At 41.4% G+C, this 22,569-nt stretch overlaps 1 protein-coding gene across 1 annotated transcript; it reads right to left on the bottom strand.

Moving 5' to 3' along the window:
• Positions 1 to 4,107: 4,107 nt before the first annotated feature.
• Positions 4,108 to 21,755, bottom strand: LOC138674712 (extracellular calcium-sensing receptor-like). The gene is made up of 8 exons (XM_069762529.1): positions 21,751 to 21,755; positions 16,528 to 16,743; positions 16,145 to 16,436; positions 15,533 to 15,674; positions 14,855 to 15,444; positions 7,859 to 8,086; positions 7,651 to 7,774; positions 4,108 to 5,021 (listed from the first exon to the last, which is right to left on the bottom strand). The coding sequence occupies exons 1-8, from the start codon at positions 21,753 to 21,755 to the stop codon at positions 4,108 to 4,110; spliced, it is 2,511 nt and encodes an 836-aa protein (XP_069618630.1).
• Between the last annotated feature and the right edge of the window lie 814 nt (positions 21,756 to 22,569).

Raw genomic sequence — 22,569 nt, 5'->3', positions numbered from 1 at the left:
GGTAGCTGCCGCTGTTGGTTGGCCTAGCTCTTCAGTGTGTTTTTGGTACTCCACCGCGTGCCTGGTCCGCACATGTTTCCACATATTTGTGGTATTGAGGTTGCTGACACTTTTACCTCTTTTTACTTTCTGATGACACAGCTTGCATTTGACAAAACAAATGTCATCTGCAACTGTGTCAAAAAAGGACCAGGCACTGCAAGTCTTGGGAGCGCCCTTTTTGGCTTTTGAAAGAGACAGGCTCCTAACTGGTGCCAAAGTGGAGGCTACAGGCTCCGCAGTCTTCCCCCTCCCTCTCCCTCTTTGGCCCGTTAGGGGAATTTCTTCCTCTGAGCTGCTCCCACCACCTTCGTGTTCCTCACGCCACAATGGGTCAAGGACCTCATCATCTCCACTACCCTCTGCCACCAACTGCTCCTCCTGGGTAGTCTCGGCAGCACAGTACGCACCAGTAGGCGGCACCTGAGTTTCATCATCAGATGCGTACTGCGCTGTGGTCACCACAGGCACTGACCCACCCGCCTCTTCAGAGTCAGAGAGACAAAGCTGTTGGGCATCACTGGACACTGCCTCTTCTTCCATTTCTCCAATACTGCTTGGCTGGCCCCCTGTTTCCAAGCCAAGAGATTCAGAGAACAGAAGTAGAGACTGCTCCTGTCCTGGGCTCTCTGACTGCCTGGCCAATTTGGCAGGTGGTGAAGAGACATATGGCTGCTCTCCAGTGGTCTGTGCCTGAGAGGATGTGGCACTAACTGAAGTCGATGCCGAGGCGTTAGCTGCCATCCATCCGACAACGGCTTCAATTTGATCTTCACGCAGCAGCGGTGCACGGCGCTCTCCGACAAAGCTGCGCATGAAGGACTGTTCCCTGCTGAAACTGGGTGACGACGAGTCACCGGTGCCCGCAGCAGGCACAGAATCACCACGTCCTCTCCCTGCTCCTCTCCCTGCTCCACGCCCACGCCCACGTGCCTTACTCCCTGCCCTCTTCATCTTGGTTGACAGATAAAGATAAGCAGAAAAGTACAAAAGCCTTAGTGTGCTTATTCCTGAAATGCTCCTCCTAACAGGTGTAAGAAACACTAATGTTGTAAAGTGTGGACTATTGATAAAATGTGGCCTACACAAGTGTTAAGTAGTGTTTGGTGAACTTTACTTTTTTTTTTGTGCAGATTGGGCTACAGAGCTAGTTTAAATCACACGGAGACCGTGCAGACAGCTGTAAACGGCGCTGCAAGGCCCAAAAACCCTCCTCTAGGTTATCCTATCTAGTGTTTTTCCACTATTTTGCTGGAGACGGGTGGAAAGACACTAATAGGAAATTGTTTACAAAATTTTCAACAGGCTGCACTAGTTGAAAAAAAATTAAAAGTTATTTAACGGTATGAGGCAGTGACAAACCCTGAGCTGAATACAACGGGCTGTCGCTGCACACAGACTACAGGGCGAACTGCGCTCACACGGAGACCGTGCAGACAGCCGTAAACGGCGCTGCAAGGCCCAAAAACCCTCCTCTAGGTTATCCTATCTAGTGTTTTTCCACTATTTAGCTGGAGACGGGTGGAAAGACACTAATAGGAATTTTTTAAATAATTTTTAAACAGGCTGCACTAGTTGAAAAAAATGAAAAGTTATTTAACGGTATGAGGCAGTGACAAACCCTGAGCTGAATACAACGGGCTGTCGCTGCACACAGACTACAGGGCGAACTGCGCTCACACGGAGACTGTGCAGACAGCCGTAAACGGCGCTGCAAGGCCCAAAAACACTCCTCTAGGTTATCCTATCTAGTGTTTTTCCACTATTTAGCTGGAGACGGGTGGAAAGACACTAATAGGAATTTTTTAAAATATTTTTAAACAGGCTGCACTAGTTGAAAAAAATGAAAAGTTATTTAACGGTATGAGGCAGTGACAAACCCTGAGCTGAATACAACGGGCTGTCGCTGCACACAGACTACAGGGCGAACTGCGCTCACACGGAGACCGTCCAGACAGCCGTAAACGGCGCTGCAAGGCCTAAAAACCCTCCTCTAGGTTATCCTATCTAGTGTTTTTCCACTATTTTGCTGGAGACGGGTGGAAAGACACTAATAGGAAATTTTTAAAAATTTTTTCAACAGGCTGCACTATTTGAAAAAAGGAAAAGTTATTTTACAGTATGAGGCAGTGACAAAACCCTGAGCTGAATACAACCGGCTGTGGCTGCACACAGACTACAGGGCGAGCTGCGCTCACACTGATACCGTGCAGACAGCCGTAAACGGCGCTGCAAGGCCCAAAAACCCTCCTCTAGGTTATCCTATCTAGTGTTTTTCCACTATTTGGCTGGAGACGGGTGGAAAGACACTAATAGGAAATTTTAGAAAAAATGTGCAGCAGGCTGCACTATGAGCAAAAAAGGACAATGGATAGAACTGTGTGAGGCAGTGTGAACCCCCCCTGAGCTGAATACAACCTGGTATATGGCTGCACACAGACTACAGAGTGAGCTGCACACACACTGAGACCTTGCAGAACGCTGTTAAAACAGCGCTGCAAGGCAAGAGCAAGGTGAACTGAACAGTGAACACAGCGTTTGCTAAATTAGCCTTGGAAAAGCAAAATAAAGCAATTAGCTATCTCAACTGGCCCTCAGTTAGAACACAGCGTCCTGTCCCTAACTGAAATCACAGCAGAGTGAGCGCAAAATGGCGGCAGCGTTTTTTATAGTGCAGAGTTACATCATTTCAGCAGCCAATCACAGCCTTGCCAGTACTTACATGCCCACCATGCTAAACAGGATGTGCCCACACTTCCATTCATTCCTCATTGGCTGCTGCGTTCAGTTTGAATTCTGGGAACTTCCGATTCCGGTATCCGATACGCGGGAAGTATCGGAATTCGGTATCGGAATTCCGATACCGCAAGTATCGGCCGATACCCGATACTTGCGGTATCGGAATGCTCAACACTACTCGCAACCAACAACATGGTGGACACCAAACATCTAGTAGTGGACACCAGGATAAATAAAGCCTGATCCATAGTTTTGCACTCTACCAATTGAAAAGTAATTTATACTCACCCAAGCAAGCTGTGCATGGGCAAAGGGGAATCTGTTGAAATGCTATTGACTGAAAAAGCTAAAAGCTATGACCACCAATCCAGAATAGAAAGTATGAAAAGCAGGGTAGGATTAATAAGTTAAAATGTAATTTTTATTTAATTAATCTTTTAAAATAATACTACATAGTGTTAAGAAAACTAAATAACACAACAGACAATAATTGCAACTCACATAAAATGAGTACTGTGACCCCAAAGTTTTTTGCTTCCCAACGCGTTTCGTTTATCATACTCATCAGGGGAAGGCAAATACAGTGCAAAGAAAAAACCCATTATGAAAGGGGGGAATAGAGTCGCCGGTCTGCATTGGGAAGCGAAAACTTTGGGGTCACGGTACAAAGGGTACTAGCTGATTTCTTATGTGGGTTATTGTATGGACGGAAGTAAGTGCCTCCCCCCTTTTTTGATATCAGGAATCATGGTGCCTTAACGTTCTGATGAGCAAAGGAATGTGAGGTGAGATCGTTTCTTTATTTGTATTTGTTATACCAAGATATTGGATGATGTTTGGTCCTTCTTGTTGTTACTCTCATTATTTAAATTGAGTGTCATATAGGATCAATGGTGCTGATTTTGCTCCTTGTTTTTGTCATGGGTATAAAATTGTGGATTGACATCTAAAGATATCTGATTGCTGGTCGACATTATAGTTGAATATACCAGAGCATTATATGTAATCAATGGTGTTGATTTTGCTCCTTGGTCCTTCTCATGGATATAATACTGTGGATTGACATTCAAAGATATCCTACATTGGGTCAGCAATACAGCTGAATGTGATTTTATGTGAGGTCCAATTATTGTCTTTTGTTTTGTTATTTAGTTTTCTTAACACTGTACAGTATTATTTTAAAAGATTTATTTAATAAAAGTTCCATTTGAACTTTTTAATCCTACCTGCTTTTCCTAATGACTGAAAAAGCTTCTCAAAGAATATAGGCAGCTTTGGATTTATTTCAAGCTTTATTGGTGACTGCTACATTGATACTCTGCTCACTACCTAAGTTCGACCTTTATTTTTTCCAACAGTAAGATGATCTCTTGAGTTCATGTCAGGTCTAAACAGTATGATATAACATTTTGGTAGAAACATACAGAAGACAAGAGCCCAACTGGAGGTCAAGATGGCAAAGATCTCCATAGCTACTGTATACTTTCCACGAGCACTTAGAGAAGCTGGGATGAAGGATATCCAAACACTGAGGAAGGCCAACATGCTGAATGTAATGAATTTAGCTTCATTGAAACTATCAGGAAGACGCCAAGCGATGAAAGCCACCATGAAGCTGATGGTGGCCAAGAAACCAAGATATCCCAGCATACACCAGAAGGCAATTGGGGAGTTCTCATTGCATTCAATTATAATAACTCCAGGTTGAGTATTTAGATTATTTTCTGGAAATGGAGGAGTCAGATAAATCCAAAATACGCATAAGAGACACTGAACGAAAGAGCAAGTGAATACAATGATGTAGGACACTTGAGGTTTTGTCCATTTCCTCAAACTGCTGCCAGGCTTGGTGGCCATGAAAGCAAAGACGACCATAATGGTTTTAGCCAAGATGCAAGAAACACTAAGGGCAAAAGCCATACCAAAGAAAACTTGTCTCAGTAGACATGTCTCAGGCTTTGGGTAGCCAATAAACAGTAGAGAGCAAAGAAAGCATAATGAAATAGACCCAAGAAGGAGACAACTTAAGGTATAGTTGTTGGCTCTGACTATAGGAGTGCTCTTCTTATGTACAAAGAGCCCCAAAATAGAGAGAGGAATGATGCTGGAGATTGCACTGAGAGCAGCCAAGGTGGATCCCAACACATCTTCGTATGCCAAGTATTCGGTGGTCTTCGGTAAACATCGGTCTTTCCCAGGATTTGGCCACAAATTCCAAGGACATTTTAGACAATCAATCGAATCTAAGCAGAAAGTAACAAACATTTACTCCAAGGCCATTCTCTGTTCCCTATCTCCCTCTATAATTTTCTCATTGATAAGCTTGTAGACTGGAGACAAACCAATTAAATCACATTCTAATTAATCAAGTGATCTGTGATAAGTTTTTATTATGTTTTTATTGTATGTATCAATATCAGATATGATGATGAATTGTTCTAACAATTTGCCAAATCAGAGGCTTAACTAGGACATCATCTTTACGTGGTCCTTTCCTTCACCCTAAATTACGCTTAGGTTTTCGGCCTCCTAGTTATGAGTGTCACGTACTTCCCTTGTAAGTCATCAATACACATGGCCATAATGTAGCTTCCATTTTATGGGTTTACCTACATAGTAATTTAAGACCTATTTGTCTCTTGTATTTGACTCTATACCGTAAACTTGATTACCGTAGCCTAACCCTGATTTACCGACTATGCTACAGCCCTCGGTACTGCATTTGTCACTGCTTGAATTCACACTTTTGCAATGAGTATCAGTCATTTCCACTATGAATGAACTGGCTCAGATAAATTATTTTGTGCTCCCCATTATAGCATGGACTGACTTAAGAATATGCTTGTCATAGATAATTATGGGATTATACAGTGGGTACAGAAAGTATTCAGATCCCTTTCAATTTTTCACTCTTTGTGTCATTGCAGCCATTTGGTTAATTCAAAGAAGTTAATTTTTTTCACATTAATGTATACTCTGCTTCCCATCTTGACTAAAAAAAACAGAAATGTAGAAATTTTTGCAAATTTAATCAAAAAGAAAATCTGAAATATCACATGGTCATAAGTATTCAGACCCTTTGCACAGACACTCATATTTAAGTCACATGCTGTCCATTTCCTTGTGATCCTCCTTGAGATGGTTCTACTCCTTCATTGGAGTCCAGCTGTGTGTAATTAATCTGATAGGACTTGATTTGGAAAGGCGCACACCTGTCTTTATAAGAGCTCACAGCTCACAGTGCATGTCAGACCAAATTGAGAATCATGAGGTCAAAGGAATCGGCCATGGAGCTCAGAGGCAGAATTTTGGCAAGGCACAGATTTGGCCAAGGTTACAAAAGAATTTCTGCAGTACTCAATGTTCCTAAGAGCACAATGGACTCCATAATCCTTAAATGGAGGAAGTTTGGGACCATCAGAAGTCTTCGTAGACCTGGCCATCCAGCCAAACTGAGTAATCGTGGGAGAAGAACCTTGGTGAGAGAGGCAAAGAAGAACCCCAAGATCACTGTGGCTGAGCTCCAGAGATGCAGTAGGGAGATGGGGGAAAGTTCCACAAAGTCAACTATCACTGCAGCCCTCCACCAGTCCGGCCCTTATGGTAGAGTGGCCCAACGGAAGCTTCTCCTCAGTGCAAGACATATGAAAGCCGCATAGAGTTTGCTAAAAAACACATGAAGGACTCCCAGACTATGAGAAATAAGATTCTCTGGTCTGATGAGATGAAGATAGACCTTTTTTGTGATAATTCTAAGCAATATGTGTGGAGAAAACCAGGCACTGCTCATCACCTGCCCAATACATTCCCAACAGTGAAGCATGGTGGTGGTATCATCATGCTATGGGGTTTATTTCAGCTGCAGGGACAGGACGACTGGTTATCATTGAAGGAAACATGAATGCGGCCAAATACAGAGATATCCTGGATGAAAAACCCCTTCCAGAGTGCTTTGGACCTCAGACTTTACCGTAGGTTCACTTTCCAACAAGACAATGACTTTAAGCACGCAGCTAAAATAACAAAGAAGTGGCTTCAGAACAACTCTGTGACCATTCTTGACTGGCCCAGCCAGAGCCTTGACCTAAACCCAATTGAGCATCTCTGGAGAGACCTGAGAATGGCCGTCCACCATCGTTCACCATCTAACCTGGAGAGGATCTGCAAGGAAGAAGAACTTGCAGCGCTGTAGTCCTGGATTCAAGCCCCACTAAGGACAACATCTGCAAAGAGTTTGTATGTTCTCTCTGTGTTTGCGTAGGTTTCCTCCGAGTACTCCGGTTTCCTCCCACATTCCAAAGACATGCTGATAGGGAATTTAGATTGTGAGCCCCAACGGGGACAGCGACGATAAAGTGGGCAACATGTAAAGCGCTGCGGAATATGTTAGCGCTATATAAAAATAAAGATTATTATTATTAAGAATGGCAGAGGATCCCCAAAATCATGTGTGAAAAACTTGTTGCATCATTTTATAAGAAGACTCGTGGCTATAATAGCTCAAAAGGGGCTTCTATTCAATACTGAGCAAAGGGTCTCAATACTTATGACCTTGTGATATTTCAGTTTTTCTTTTTTAATAAATTTGCAAAAATTACTACCTTTCTGTTTTCTTTCATTTCCATATGGGGTGCAGAGTGTACATTAATGAGAAAAAATGAACTTTTTGGAATTAACCAAATGGCTACAATGAAACAAAGAGTGAAAAATGTAAAGGGGTACTACCCACTGTATTTGTATGTTTATGGCCACCTTGACTTTTCATGAGCTATTTTTTAATACTTCCAATTTTCTCGTATTGTTGATCTGATTCTTTATACTTGGTTGATCTTGATTCTTGATACTCAGTAAGTACTGTTTTGATGAACTTACTTGATTGGTTCGAGATTTCTCCTTGAGGACATGGGACGCACTGGAAACAACAGGACGGTTTTCCTTCTATGATCACTTTTCTGGAACCTAGAGGACAACTCTGACTGCAGACAGATGTCGGGACCTTTGTATGAAGGATTAATATAACCAGTGAGAGCCTGAAATTCTGAAAAATGTTAAGACTACAAATATATATACTGTACTCTACCTGGTGATTTCCTGAAGGCCAGACAATTCGACTACCATCAATATTGAAGACGTTCCCATCAGTGGCTGCAGTATCGTAGCTTCCTACTCTGACATGTTTCATGACCCCATCACTTCCAAGCTGCCAGTTAACAATATCATACATAGCTGGGACATCTCCATTTCTATCGAAGAAGACTTCTCTTCCATTGCTTAATTTCACATGGACATTTTGTATGTAACGTGTCAGCTGTGAAAATAAACACGGAAGCTTTATTGGATTGGTGTTTAGAGGAATTATGATGACAGAATATCATTGTCTTTGTAGAATAATATGATTTGTCTTGGAACAAACTATCTGCACATATGCTCCAATGATCCTGGGACTGCTGACCCATATTAGAAGGAGATACAGGACTCCCATTTTTAAGACTGGTTTGGTCCAACAGGTGAACAATTGAACATTGACTATAAGTCCTACCTAACCGTCTTTACTTATTTCAAGGCCTTGCTAATAATAATGGCTATAAATTTTTGCATATCATGTCCATACAAGCTCTTCTCCAGGTAAAATGGTCATGTTCCATCACTTGTTTGCCAAGGAATGTGTTAGGGCTGGCAGAACGCACCAAATAATGTAATGGAAGATATAAGGTGCGTTCGCAGACCGGGAACCACTGTGCAGAAATATTACCTGCTGCTCAGTATTTGGCGGTATAAAGATAACACACATGGTTTAATGTCACCCGGTATGTATGGAGGCAGATCCCGTTGCGTCACAGAGCTGCAATACCGCTGGATGAATGCTAGTGTTCGGTCACAGGACTTTGCCCGAAGGACACGAGGTTAGAGTCCCACTAGACCCACTAGCTCTCGGCACCGCACCTGTGGTGCCAGGGAAAAACCTAATAATAATAATAAATTTAGCGCACTGAGTGCGCGCAGTGCTGCTCTGGCGGACGCCACTAACCGCCGTAACTAGGCACAGGAATGCGCACTAGTTGTGCATGGCGCCACACTGGCGAACACTGCTTATGACGCTGTAAAAAACATACTCAGTGCTGGATGGCACTAACTGGCGCTAGTCAACTCCAATCACCCACACTCAGTCAACAACGCAAGGGAAGGGGATAAATTAGGATCTTTCACCAAAACATACAAGCATCCACACACACCACATTTTGAGATTGTACTAGCGCATGGCTGAGCGGCCATGCAAACCTTTTATAGTTGCAGCCTTCCGGGACCATGCCAGTGGTCCAATCGGAGCCGCCTGAGGACCTGGGCATGTGACCCCCGACTTCCAATGAGAGGTCGTCCCTTGGGCATACTCAGTAGAAGAAAAGCAGGATTTGGTCCCTGGAGCTCCTCTACGTTCGGGGAAGAATGGGAGATTGCAGAGGACATGGTTCGAGATTTCCCCAGTGCAGCGGCGGGAACTCAACATCTAACAGAATGTGTGTCAACATTTAACCCCTTAATCCCATTGGACATACTATCCCATCAAGGTGACCTGGGACTTAATTCCCAGTGACGGGATAGTGCGTCCAGCGCGATCAGCTGCGCTCACGGGGGAGGGCGGCCGATCGCGGCCGGGTGTCAGCTGACTATTGCAGCTGACATCCGGCACTATGTGCCAGGAGCAGTCATGGACCACCCCCGGCACATTAACCCCCGGCACACTGGGATCAAACATGATTGCAGTGTTCCAGCGGTATAGGGAAGCATCGTGCAGAGAGGGGGCTCCCTGCATGCTTCCCTAAGACCCTCGGAGCAACGCGATGTGATCGCATTGCTCCGAGGGTCTCTTACCTTCTCCCTGCAGGCCCTGGATCCAAAATGGCCGCAGGGCTGCATCCGGGTCCTGCAGGGAGGTGGCTTACCAAGGGCCTGCTCAGAGCAGGTGCTGGTAAGCCAGGAGCTGTGCACGTCAGATCGCTGATCTGACACAGTGCTCTGCAAAGTGTCAGATCAGCGATCTGATCTTATAACATGATGCCCCCCCATGGGACAATGTTATAAAGTAAAAATAAAAAGATTTAGTTGTGTACAGAAAAAAAAGAAAATTCATAAATAAAGAAAAAAAATATTATTCCCATAAATACATTTCTTTATCTAAATAAAAAAAAACAATAAAAGCACACATATTTAGTATCGCTGCGTCCGTAATGACCTATAAAACTCCCACTAGTTAACCCCTTCAGTGACCACTGTAAAAGAAAAAACAGGCAAAAAGCAACGCTTTATTATCATACCGCCGAACAAAAAGTGGAATAGTACGTGATCAAAAAGACGGATATAACTAACCATGGTACCGCTGCAAACGTCATCTTGTCCCGCAAAAAAGAGCCATGATACAGCATCATCAACGAAAAAATAAAAAAGTTATAGTCCTGAGAATAAAGCGATGCAAAAATAATTATTTTTTCTATAAAATAGTTTTTATCGTATAAGTGCCAAAACATAAAAAAAGATATAAATGAGGTGTCGCTGTAATCGTACTGACCCGACGAATAAAACTGCTTTATCAATTTTACCAAACGCGGAACGGTATAAACGCTTCCCCCATAAAGAAATTCATGAATAGCTGGTTTTTGGTCATTTTGCCTCACAAAAATTGGAATAAAAAGCGATCAAAAAATGTCACGTGCCCAAAAATGTTACCAATAAAAACGACATCTCGTCCCGCAAAAAACAAGACCTCACATGACTCTGTGGATCAAAATATGGAAAAATTATAGCTCTCAAAATGTGGAGATGCAAAAACTATTTTTTGCAATAAAAAGTGTCTTTTAGTGTGTGACAGCTGCCAGTCATAAAAATTCGCTAAAAACCCGCTATAAAAGTAAATCAAACCCTCCTTCATCACCCCCTTAGTTAGGGAAAAATAAAAATTTTTTAAAAATGTATTTATTTCCATTTTCCCATTAGGGTTAGGGCTAGGGTTAGGGTTAGAGCTAGGATTAGGGCTAGGGTTAGGGCTAGGGTTAGGGTTAGGGCTGGGGTTAGGGCTAGGGTTAGGGCTAGGGTTACATTTACGGTTGGGTTTAGGGTTAGGGGTGTGTCAGGGTTAGGGGTGTGGTTAGGGTTATGGTTGGGATTAGAGTTAGGCGTGTGTTGGAGTTGGGGTTAGGTGTGAGGTTGGGATTAGGGTTAGGGGTGTGTTTGGTTAGGGTTTCAGTTAGAATTGGGGATTTCCACTGTTTTGGCACATCAGGGCTCTCCAAACACGACATGGCATCCGATCTCAATTCCAGCCAATTCTGCATTGAAAAAGTAAAACAGTGCTCCTTCCCTTCCGAGCTCTCCCATGCGCCCAAACAGGGGTTTACCCCAACATATGGGGTATCAACGTACTCAGGACAAATTGGACAACAACTATTGGGGTCCAATTTCTCCTGTTACCCTTGGGAAAATACAAAACTGGGGGCTAAAAAATAATTTTTGTGGAAAAAAAATATTTTCACGGCTCTGCGTCATAAACTGTAGTGAAACACTGGGGGCTTCAAAGCTCTCACAACACATCTAGATAAGTTCCTCGGGGGGTCTACTTTCCAAAATGGTGTCACTTGTGGGGGTTTCAATGTTTAGGCACATCAGGGGCTCTCCAAATGCAACATGGTGTCCCATCTTAATTCCAGCCAATTTTGCATTGAAAAGTCAAACGGCGCTCCTTCCCTTCCGAGCTCTGCCATGCACCCAAACAGTGGTTTACCCCCACATATGGTGTATCAGCATACTAAGAACAAATTGCACAACAACTTTTGGGGTACAATTTCTTCTGGTACCCTTGGGAAAATAAAAAATTGGGGGCGAAAAGTTCATTTTTGTGAAAAAATATTATATTTTATTTTTACGGCTCTAAATTATAAACTTCTGTGAAGCACTTGGTGGGTCAAAGTGCTCACCACACATCTAGATAAGTTCCTTAGGGGGTCTACTTTCCAAAATGGTGTCACTTGTGGGGAGTTTCAACGTTTAGGCACATCAGTTACTCCCCAACGCAACAAGGCGTCCCATCTCAATTCCAGCCAATTTTGCATTGAAAAGTCAAATGGCGCTCCTTCCCTTCTGAGCTCTGCCATGCACCCAAACAGTGGTTTACCCCCACATATGGGGTATCAGCATATTCAGGACAAATTGCACAACAACGTTTTGGGTACAATTTCTTCTGGTAACCTTGGAAAAATAAAAAATTGTGGGCAAAAATTTAATTTTTGTGAAAAAATATTTTTTATTTTTATGGCTCTACATTATAAACTTCTGTGAAGTACTTGGTGGGTCAAAGTGCTCACCACACATCTAGATAAGTTCCTTAGGGTGTCTACTCTCCAAAATAGTGTCACTTGTGGGGGGTTTCAATGTTTAGTTACATTAGTGGCACTCCAAACGCAACATGGCATTCCATCTCAATTCCAGCCAATTTTGCATTGAAAAGTCAAATGGCGCTCCTTCCCTTCTGAGCTCTGCCATGCGCCCAAACAGTCGTTTACCCCCACATATCGGGTATCAGCGTACTCAGGACAAATTGTACAACAACTTTTGGGGTCCATTTTCTCCTGTTACCCTCGGTAAAATAAAACAAATTGGAGCTGAAGTAAATTTTTTGTGAAAAAAATTAAATGTTCATTTTTTTTTAAATATTCCAAAAATTTCTGTGAAGCACCAGAAGGGTTAATAAACTTCTTGAATGTGGTTTTGAGCACCTTGAGGGGTGCAGTTTTTAGAATGGTGTCACACTTGGTTATTTTCTATCATATAGACCCCTCAAAATTACTTCAAATGTGATGTGGTTCCCTAAAAAAAATGGTGTTGTAAAAATGAGAAATTGCTTGTCAACATTTAACCCTTATAACTCCCTAACAAAAAAAAAATTTGTTTCCAAAATTGTGCTGATATAAAGTAGACATGTGGGAAATGTTACTTATTAAGTATTTTGTGTGACATCTCTGTGATTTAAGGGCATAACAATTCAAAGTTGGAAAATTGTGAAATTTTCAAAATTCAAAATTTTCACCAAATTTCCGTTTTTTTCACAAATAAACACAGATAATATCAAAGAAATTTTACCTCTATCATGAAGTACAATATGTCTCAAGAAAACCGTGTCAGAATCACTGGGATCCATTGAAGCATTCCGGAGTTATAACCTCCTAGAGGGACAGTGGTCAGAATTGTAACAATTGGCCCGGTCATTAACGTGCAAACCACCCTCGGTGCTTAAGGGGTTAAACTTACCTCTACTTGTCTTCACTACAGACCCTTCACTCTCAAGTTACATGAGGTAATCATGATTCAGCTTGAATGAAGTGCCCATTCCTGTACCCTGCAGTTCCTGTACCCTTTTCTTTGCTAGTAAGTTCATTGCTTTATTGTCATAGAGAGAGATGAAATATTCTCAAATCCAAACTTTACAGAGAAGAATTAGAGGGAGAGTATGTAAATGATGAGAGTCAGAGCATGATACATTTCAAATTTTGACACTAGCAGATAACACGATGACTTCCCGATAGGATCTCCCAGTAGCAAGAGTAGAAAGCTGCTGAAAAAGCTAAGAACATTTTTATTTTTGCTTCCACCCTTCCTGAAGTCTCCATCCTTGTCTTTTGTCACTTATGTGGCATCAGATAACCCTGATTCAGTTTAGTTGAAGTGTATATTAGCACATCTGCAGCGTTAGGTGTCCTGCCACTGCACAGGGGGAATTTCGAGCCATGTCCGCTGCGGTCTTCTATTCTTCTCCAGCTGCAGTGGAGCCTGCTGAGCGGAGATGTCGGTCCCAGCGCCTGGCTCGGACAGATACTGCACATTTGGTTACTGCTGCCCTTCCAGGTTTAGCCATTATAACCAGTACTGTTCGACGGCGAGCAGGCGCTCCTGGGACTAAGTCCTACTTTTCTCCTTCTGAGCATGCCCAAGGGAAGACCTCTCATTGGAGATTGGGGGTCACACGCTCAGGTCTTGTAGCAGCTCCTATTGGTCCACTAGGATGGTCATGGAGAGCTACAACTATAAAAGGTTCGCATTGCCGCACGGCCATGCGCTAATATCAAACCAATGTCTATGAGCTCAGCGCCAGTGTGGTCATGTCTGGATGCGGTTAGGGTTTGGCTGAAATAAGCCCCTAGAATACCGGCACCTCCGGTGAGGAGTTTGTATGAGTGTGTTTGGCTGTTGCCAGTGGATACTCTACCATCCAGTTTATATGTGGTGTGAGTCTGTTTAGCTTTGGGGCTGTACACTCAGGCAGACAGCTAGCGTCCATAGGGCCAATTAGCCTTGGCTTAGCATCTGGTTCCTTCATGTGTGCGGTTAACTCAGAAGAGTTCCAAAGCAAGCACAACCCTAGTTAGGGTGTTAGTTTTTGTGAACAGCGCGACTCTGTGAGGCACCAGAGGTCGCTTACATTTCATACGGGGTGAAGCTTAACCCACGTGTGAGCTCAGTGTCCATCCGCCATTACTTTGCAGCAGGTATCTGTGCACGGTTGACCCCGGGTTGCGAAAGCACCTCGTATCAATCTCTCTATTACATGATGCGTTCCGCTAGCCCTAACATGCAGTTCCTGTATCCTGCATCCCATTTTGTGTCTCTTTATTTGCCTTTAAAAGGTTAATAATCCTCCTTTTTAATATTGCACAACAGAGGAAGAAACGTGAGAGTTTGTGACCACGAAGAGACTTTATATAAAGGGAGTCTTAAATTACAGCTTGTACAAGGCTGAATTCATCACCTGTCCTTTCTGTTAGCATCTGCATCTCATAAAAAGCAATCAAGCTTTAGAAAAATGCTGAGCAGGAAAAAAACATGGCAATATATTCATTATTTGCACTGCATGATAACTATATGAGGATGAACCTATTAGATTTGAAATGTGAAAACTTGCATTAAAAAAGGAGAGAACCCATTATGAACTGGTATGGGGCCCTTCTTCCTCAATGTACATTGCCACCACACACAGTGACCAATTTTGAGTTTATAGTGCACAATATTTCAACATGGTCTTCAATATTCCTACCTGCCAAGGTTTGAAATTGAGGATATCAGCACATTGCCCACTCTGAAATGGACCTTCTCCATGCTGACACATCTGAAGTTCATGCAAAGCCTGAGCTATCACATAAACTGAAGTGTAAATATTAACAGAACTTCTTAAATTAGAGGCATCAGTGTAGGCGTTGTCAACAGCTAGTAGGCTTTCATTTCCGGTGCACAATTTGGTGTCCATGGTATAGTCTGAACTCTCAGTAAATTTGCATCCAAATACATTTTCCCAAAATATTTTGGCTACAATTCCAGTAGGATTATTCAGTGGATCAACTTTTCTGAGGTAATCATTAAATCCAGGAATTGTTGAACTGTGAAAGGCAAATCCAATGGAACCTGAAAGTAAGGTGGAATATTTGTCATCCAGCAGAATTGTTGAGATACACCATGCTTCACTGGCCACAAACACCTTGCCGGTGACTTTTTGCCTGACCATCTCATCTATAAGTGGATTGAGGTAGGTATCTGTGGAGAAGATTACCACGGCCATAGCAGTTGACTCTTTGATAACCCTAGTGATATATCGGGCGTAATTATCGTCTTGATCAAAAAGGAGGAATTCTGTAAAGGCAACGCAAACTCCAGATCTGAAGAGTTCTTGCTTGATGACCTGAATTCCTTGATGGCCATAGTCATTCCCCACACCCACCAAGCCCACCCAGGTCCAACCAAAAATGTATTAACAGTTGAGCCAGACCTTTTGACTGGAAATCATCACTTGGAACAGTTCTGAAAAAAGATGGGAACATGGCCCGATTATTTAGAAGAGCACTGGTGGAGAAATGACTGATCTGTAAAATAGAAAAGAAAAAAACAAAAGTTATAAATTAAATGTAGGACTGCAATAGCTGCTTATGAGTCTAAGACTGCACAATTCCACTTCTGACCTGATAAAGTGAGGCCCACAAGGCCTCTTCCCACTGATCTTGTCTTCCTACCCTTGATGACAAGCTTGTAAGGAATTGTACCTTTTTTTAGTTGAGAATCTAACGTGAGTCTTGTTTTATAGTGCAACTGTTGTAGACTTTGAGTTGTTGGAGACCCTTCTCTTTCTTTTATATGGCTGTCAGTCTAGGACCTCCTGCTTGCCTCAGTCCTTTTTTTCACATCAGTGCTCTGTCACATATAGCCATGTTCCCACTAATATTATCACATGACTATACAGGGTATCACTCCCACATCTGACTATCATGGTTCAAAACCGAACAAAGACTGATTATATACGGCAAGATTTGGCATCTTGACTCAAACTCCTACATACCTGAGGATATCGATAAATTCCCAACACATGGGCCATAAGAATGGAGTAAGTAGACATGGAGTGACCAAGAACTGCGGCAAGTATTGGCTTTTCTTGACAACAATAATTGGCTACTGCTTGGTTCTTTCCAGAGATCATCCACAACGTTCCTTCTAACTCTCTAGGCAGGATGGAGCAGGAGTCCAATGCACGGTAGCCCAGTGTGATATTATGGAGAAGACCAGGACTTCCATTAATTTCCTCCAAGGCGAATCTGATGGCCTGATATTGCTTGAAATTTTTTGATAAAAACCTGTGTGAAAAAGAGAACCAGAGTAAAAAGAGGTGGCTGGAAATAACAAACCTAATTACATACCATGTTAAAGAATGTCAAGGAGTCTTACATGGTGCAGGTGTCCGGAGAAGGGGCTTCTACAAAAGTTAGTTTCGGGAGTATTCTATCAGTATGGAAGGGGATCACAGGTCCTATAACAATATCCCCCTTCTGAAATATTCCAGAAAGACTGGAAATACTCAGGCGGCAGCTTGAACGGGAGGAATAGACAACTTGGGCAGAGAAAATGAGGTACCAGACAGTACTGTAGATGTGAGTCCTCAGCCTGTGGTCACAAAGAAGAGAAAAACAAAAAAATTGACACTTGACGCTATATTAAGTGGTAATTACAGGCATACTCCCCGAAATCATTGCTATTTCTCCGGTTTCAGGAGTAATTTGCTACTTTTTATTGGCTTTAATATTTGCGCCTTATTCTCTATAAGTTTGCCCCACTTTTTAATTTGTCTCTTTTTTTATTCTTTTTTTTACATTTTTCCTCAAAAACAATGCTTATCCAAAACATTTTACCAAATGTCATTACTTGGCACATCTGAGTCATGTCCCTGCCTGAAGTAAGGTTTTTAGGCAACGTTTTCAATTTGACACATTTTTTTTCAAATCTGCGACCTTTTAAACTATTTGTGAATTTTAGGTCTAAAATGAAAATAAAAACTGGTTAAAAACAAAGTTAAAGAGAATTTGGGATTTTGCTCAAAAACCGTGGATCGTATGCGCCATTTTGTAGAATTTGGATTAGAAAATGTCCGCAAATATCAACAAACAAAAAAATAAATAAATAAATTGGAAATTATGAAATTAGGCCATTGTATCTTTATCCTTTTCACGACTTGCGGCGTACATGCACGGCACAAGTTGGAAGCAGGTATATGGAGCGGATTCGCAGGTGATGATTGTTAACCTGTTAAATGCCTGTGGCCGGGTTTCATAGGAGACCATGATTTTTGTGATATAAAGCCATGCTGTGGTATTACTGTATCTAGTCCAAGCGATCAAATGATCGGAGCTTAACCCCTATCTGACCTCGGACGGGATAGTACGTCCGAGGTCAGATCCCCTGCTTTGATGCAGGGCTCCGCGGTGAGCCCGCATCAAAGCCGGGACATGTCAGCTGTTTTGAACCGCTGACATGTGCCCGTAATAGGTGCAAGCAGAATCGCGATCTGCCCACGCTTATTAACTAGTTAAATGCCGCTGTCAAACTCAGACAGCGGCATTTAACTACCGCTTCCGGCCGGGCGGCCGGAAATGACGTCATCGCCGACCCCCGTCACATGATCGGGGGTTGGCGATGCTTCAGAATTGTAACCATAGAGGTCCTTGAGACCTCTATGGTTACTGATCACCGGTGGCTATGAGCGCCACCTTGTGGTCGGCGCTCACAGCACACCTGATTTTCAGCTACATAGCAGCGAACAGCAGATCGCTGCTATGTAGCAGAGGCAATCGTGCTGTGCCTGCTTCTAGCCTCCCATGGAGGCTATTGAAGCATGGCAAAAGTAAAAAAAAAAAAGTTAAAAAAAATGTGAAAAAAAAATAAAAAAATATAAAAGTTTAAATCACCCCCCTTTCGCCCCAATCAAAATAAATCAATAAAAAAAATATCAAATCTATGCATATTTGGTATCGCCGTGCTCAGAATCGCCCGATCTATCAACTAAAAAAAAGCATTAACCTGATCGCTAAAAAGCGTAGCGAGAAAAAAATTCGAAACGTCAGAATTACGTTTTTTTGGTCGCCGCGACATTGCATTAAAATGCAATAACAGACGATCAAAAGAACGTATCTGCACCAAAATGCCATCATTAAAAATGTCATCTCGACACACAAAAAATAAGCCCTCAACCGACCCCAGATCATGAAAAATGGAGACGCTACAAGTATCGGAAAATGGCACAATTTTTTTTTTTTTTTAGCAAAGTTTGGAATTTTATTTCACCACTTAGGTAAAAAATAACCTAGTCATGTTAGGTGTCTATGAACTCGTACTGACCTGGAGAATCATAATGGCAGGTCAGTTTTAGCATTTAGTGAACCTAGCAAAAAAGCCAAACAAAAAACAAGTGTGGGATTGCACTTTTTTTGCAATTTCACCGCACTTGGAATTTTTTCCTGTTTTCTAGTACACGACATGCTAAAACCAATGATGTCGTTCAAAAGTACAACTCGTCTCGCAAAAAAATAAGCCCTCACATGGCCAAATTGATGGAAAAATAAAAAAGTTATGGCTCTGGGAAGGAGGGGAGCGAAAAACGAACACGGAAAAACGAAAAATCCCAAGGTCATGAAGGGGTTAAAGTCCCCTTAAATGCAATGAAAGGTTAAAAAAAGGTTTTACAAATTATGAAAAAGAATCAAAGAGTTAAAATCACCCCAGTTTTCCTCCATTCAAAATAAAGATAATAATAAAAAAAAAAATACACATATGTGGCATCGCTGCATTCAGAAAAAATTTAAGAATGCCAAAATTACGGGTTGTTGCACAAAAAATTGATATAACAAGTGATCAAAATGTTATCCCAAAATGGTATCACTAAAAATTTAGTCTCTCCCCACAAAAAAATAAATAAGCCATCACACAGCTCCATCGATCGAAAAGTAAAAATGTCACTGGTCTCGAAAAATGGCGACACAGCCCCCTAAAATTTTGTTTTGCAAATGTTTAATTTTTCTTTTCACCACTAAAATAATAAGCATGTTTGGTATCGCTCTAATGAAACCGATGAGCAGAATCATTCTGCAAGGCCATTTTTTACCATAAAACGTACACAATAAAAACCATTCCCAAAAAGCAATGTCAGAATTGCATTTTTTCACAATTTCTCCCCACTTTTTGTTATTAAAAAGTACAAGTTGTCCCGTAAAAATCAAGTTCTCATATGTCTATGTGGACAGAAAAATAAAAGAGTTATGGCTCTGTGAAGAAGAGGAGGAAAAAACGGAAAATCAAAAACGCGAAATGAAGACTAAGATCAGTGGAGGCTTGTTGTAGGCACGTTATGTAAGGTCTCCCTTTTTTATTCTAAAAAAGGGTATAAAAAGGCATTAAAATAACAATAATAGTTACATGTAGTGCCCAAACACTACATTACACTACCCACTGGTGCCTAAACTAAATCCACCTCCGTGCACAAGTAATATTGTTTGTTGCATTTGTCTTTTTTGTCTAGTTTGTTTTATGTATTTAGACTGTTTTTTATTTGAGCCAAATCTTTCACGAAATTTGTGCATTTTTTCATTATCTATTTTATGCATTTGATTATTGTTTTTTTCACAGATATGTAAAAAGTTCCAATTTTTTGTCCCAACTTACTCGTCATCCCTCCCTTTCCGGAGTGATTTTATGTACCATTGAATATTTATTTAAAGCAAATTCTGATATATTTTAGCAGAACACGTGACGTCTTGCTCTGAAAAGATGCAAAAAAAAGCTAAAAGATAAAAATAAGGAGCATTTTTTTATATTTTGAGCAAATTGCATGAACCATTTTCAAGAATTTGGCGCAAAAAAAATCAAGGCAAAAAAAAGAAAAGTGACTTTTAAAAACCCCGTCAAATGACAAATTTAACCTCAAGCACCTGAATTCTGGTGCGAAACACTTTGAAAAGTCATTAGAAATACCCTGGTTTAGGGAAAGGGGAAAAAAGAGACAAGTGCGGCGCTTCCTCTAAGCGTAATACGTTTTTACCAACAAGTTAAAAACATTTCTTTGAAAAGTCACGTTTTACGAAATGAAAAGTTGGTTAAATGTAGATGAAACCGAGAAGGAGTCAGGATGAGGTGTGACAATGTGTCCCCGATAAATTGGTCAAAAGTTGCAACGTACGTTGTCAAGGTGCATGGAAGTGCATAGGAAATGCCAGTCTTAACAAATCGGGCCGTAGTGAACACAATATCACCGTAGAGTAATCAAATAATGAAGGCTAACAGTACATGAACAATATCAATAAAGAGTGCTCACATAAACACAAAAATCAACAGCAGCTTTCCTTGAAATTTGAAAGTTGTGCATTTCGGTAGGATAGGAACCTTCCAAGGACATTATAACTATTAAACAACATATCCATATTAATGTGGCTAATTCATTCACACACAGTGTGGGCACCCTTCAAATTGTTTCAGAAAATGAAGTATTTCTCCCAAAACATTATTGCAATTACATGTTTATTTCCTTTGTGTGTATTGGAACAGTGCCAACTATCCGTCGACATTTGAATGAAATGAAACACTATGGCAGGAGACCTAGGAGGACCTCCCTGCTGACACAGAGACTTAGAAATAGCTAAACTGCAGTTGTAAGCCAAAATCTTTCTGATAAAGCATCTTATGGACAGATGAGACAACGATATAGCTTTTTGGTAAAGCACATCATTCTACTGTTTATCAAAAGTGAAATGAGGCCTCAAATGAAAAATTCACAGTACCTACAGTCAAATATGGTGGAAGTTCAAAGATGCTCTGTGGTTGTCTTGAGGCCTCTGGTTATGTGTGGGATTGTGTGCAAGGAATGCTAAAATCTTAAAATTACCAAACGATTTTGGGTAGCAATGTAGTGCCCAGTGTCTAAAATCTGGGTTTGGATCCTAGGTCATGGGTCTTCCAGCAGGACAAAGACCCTGAACATGCTTCAAGAAGCCCCCATAAATGGATGGAAACAAAGTGCTGGAGCATTCTGAAGTGGCCAGAAATAAGTCCATTGAACACCTGTGGAGAGATCTAAAAATTGTTGTTGGGAGAAGGCGCCTTCAAATATTAGATACCTGGAGCGGTTTACAAAATGAGAGTGCTCCAAAATCCCGCTGAGAGCTGTAAGAAGCTTGTTGCACAACCAAATAATAAGTGGAGGGTGCCAACAATTTTGGGGGTGTTGTGTGAAATTATGTCTAATTTGACTTTCTTCTCTTTTTTTATGTTGTTACAATACAAGGAAATAAGGAAATAAACATGTGTATAACAGAACATGTGTACTTGGAATAATTTTCAGGGAGAAATACTTCATACTACATTTTCTGAAATAATTTCAAGGGTGCCAACACTTTAGGCCACGACATTGTACTATTGTAAAATGCTGTCCTCATCCCACCATACGTGTTGAGCATAGTGATGAGCTGCTGGTTTGTACAGTATGGAAAGAGTCAAATAATTCTTATCTCATGTTTTCTATATTTTTCCTACATGGCACATCACATTACATATAGTTTTAGATTTCACCATGCAACAATATATTATAATACTTTCTTCCTGCCTCTTCCCTACATGATCTGTTCTCACCTCATCGTGCTCGCTCCTCTTTTCCATCGTACACGGTAGAATAATTCCCCTTTATAAACCTCCTCTATTGTCCCTACAGAATACGCTCTACGTGGACTTCTTGAGGAGCCAGACCATCATACCGAGCGGGAGAAGAAGAGTCTGCAGAGACCGGAGCCGATCACCAGAACAATCTTCTCGAATGAGGCGTAATTAATTATCTCTGTAATTAGGCAGACAGAATAAAAGAGTGTATCATTTACTCTTAACATGTCTTATCCTTCCACCGAGCTATGACCGCACATAATCTGTACTGAATAGAAGTCTTAATAGATCGTATTTATCAATTAAAAATATTCAAAGTGAACGGAGAAAATAGAAATGTAAAATTTCAGCAATATTTGGTGACCGCCCGTCGCCTTCATAATTTCTTCTCTGTCATTTGTACACAGTTTCTGAAGGGACTCAGAAGGAGGTTGTTCCAAACATCTTGGACAAGTAACCACTGATCCTCTGTGTATGAGGCTTGTGCAAATTCTTCTGCCTCTTTTTCGGATCCCAGACAGACTAAATGATGTGAAATCTGGGCTCTGAGAGGGTCGGTTTATATTTTGCTTGTTCGGGCATTTCAGAACGCAGCGATACTAAATATGTTTATTCTTTTTGTTTTATTTCTTTTTTTTTCTAAAGGGGCAAAAAAGGGTGTGTGTGATGACATAGCATTTAATCGAACTTATCCAGATGTCTATTTTCAGTAGGTCAGGATACATAGGCTATTATCTTTATGTTGACAATTGAATGTATGTGTTTTTCTTTGGTTGATCAAGAAGCAGAGACTAT

Source organism: Ranitomeya imitator, chromosome 4 (assembly GCF_032444005.1).
Source record: "Ranitomeya imitator isolate aRanImi1 chromosome 4, aRanImi1.pri, whole genome shotgun sequence".
Classification (NCBI taxonomy): domain Eukaryota; kingdom Metazoa; phylum Chordata; class Amphibia; order Anura; family Dendrobatidae; genus Ranitomeya; species Ranitomeya imitator.
Note: the sequence above shows the minus strand (reverse complement) of the source record. Positions and strands in the feature narration are given on the sequence as shown.

Coding starts and splice junctions, on each gene's coding strand:
- LOC138674712 (XM_069762529.1), bottom strand. Junction 15,675..16,144: donor GAATTTATCGATATCCTCAG/GTATGTAGGAGT, acceptor TCTATTTTACAG/ATCAGTCATTTCTCCACCAG. Junction 8,087..14,854: donor TCAATTTCAAACCTTGGCAG/GTAGGAATATTG, acceptor TTATTTTCACAG/CTGACACGTTACATACAAAA.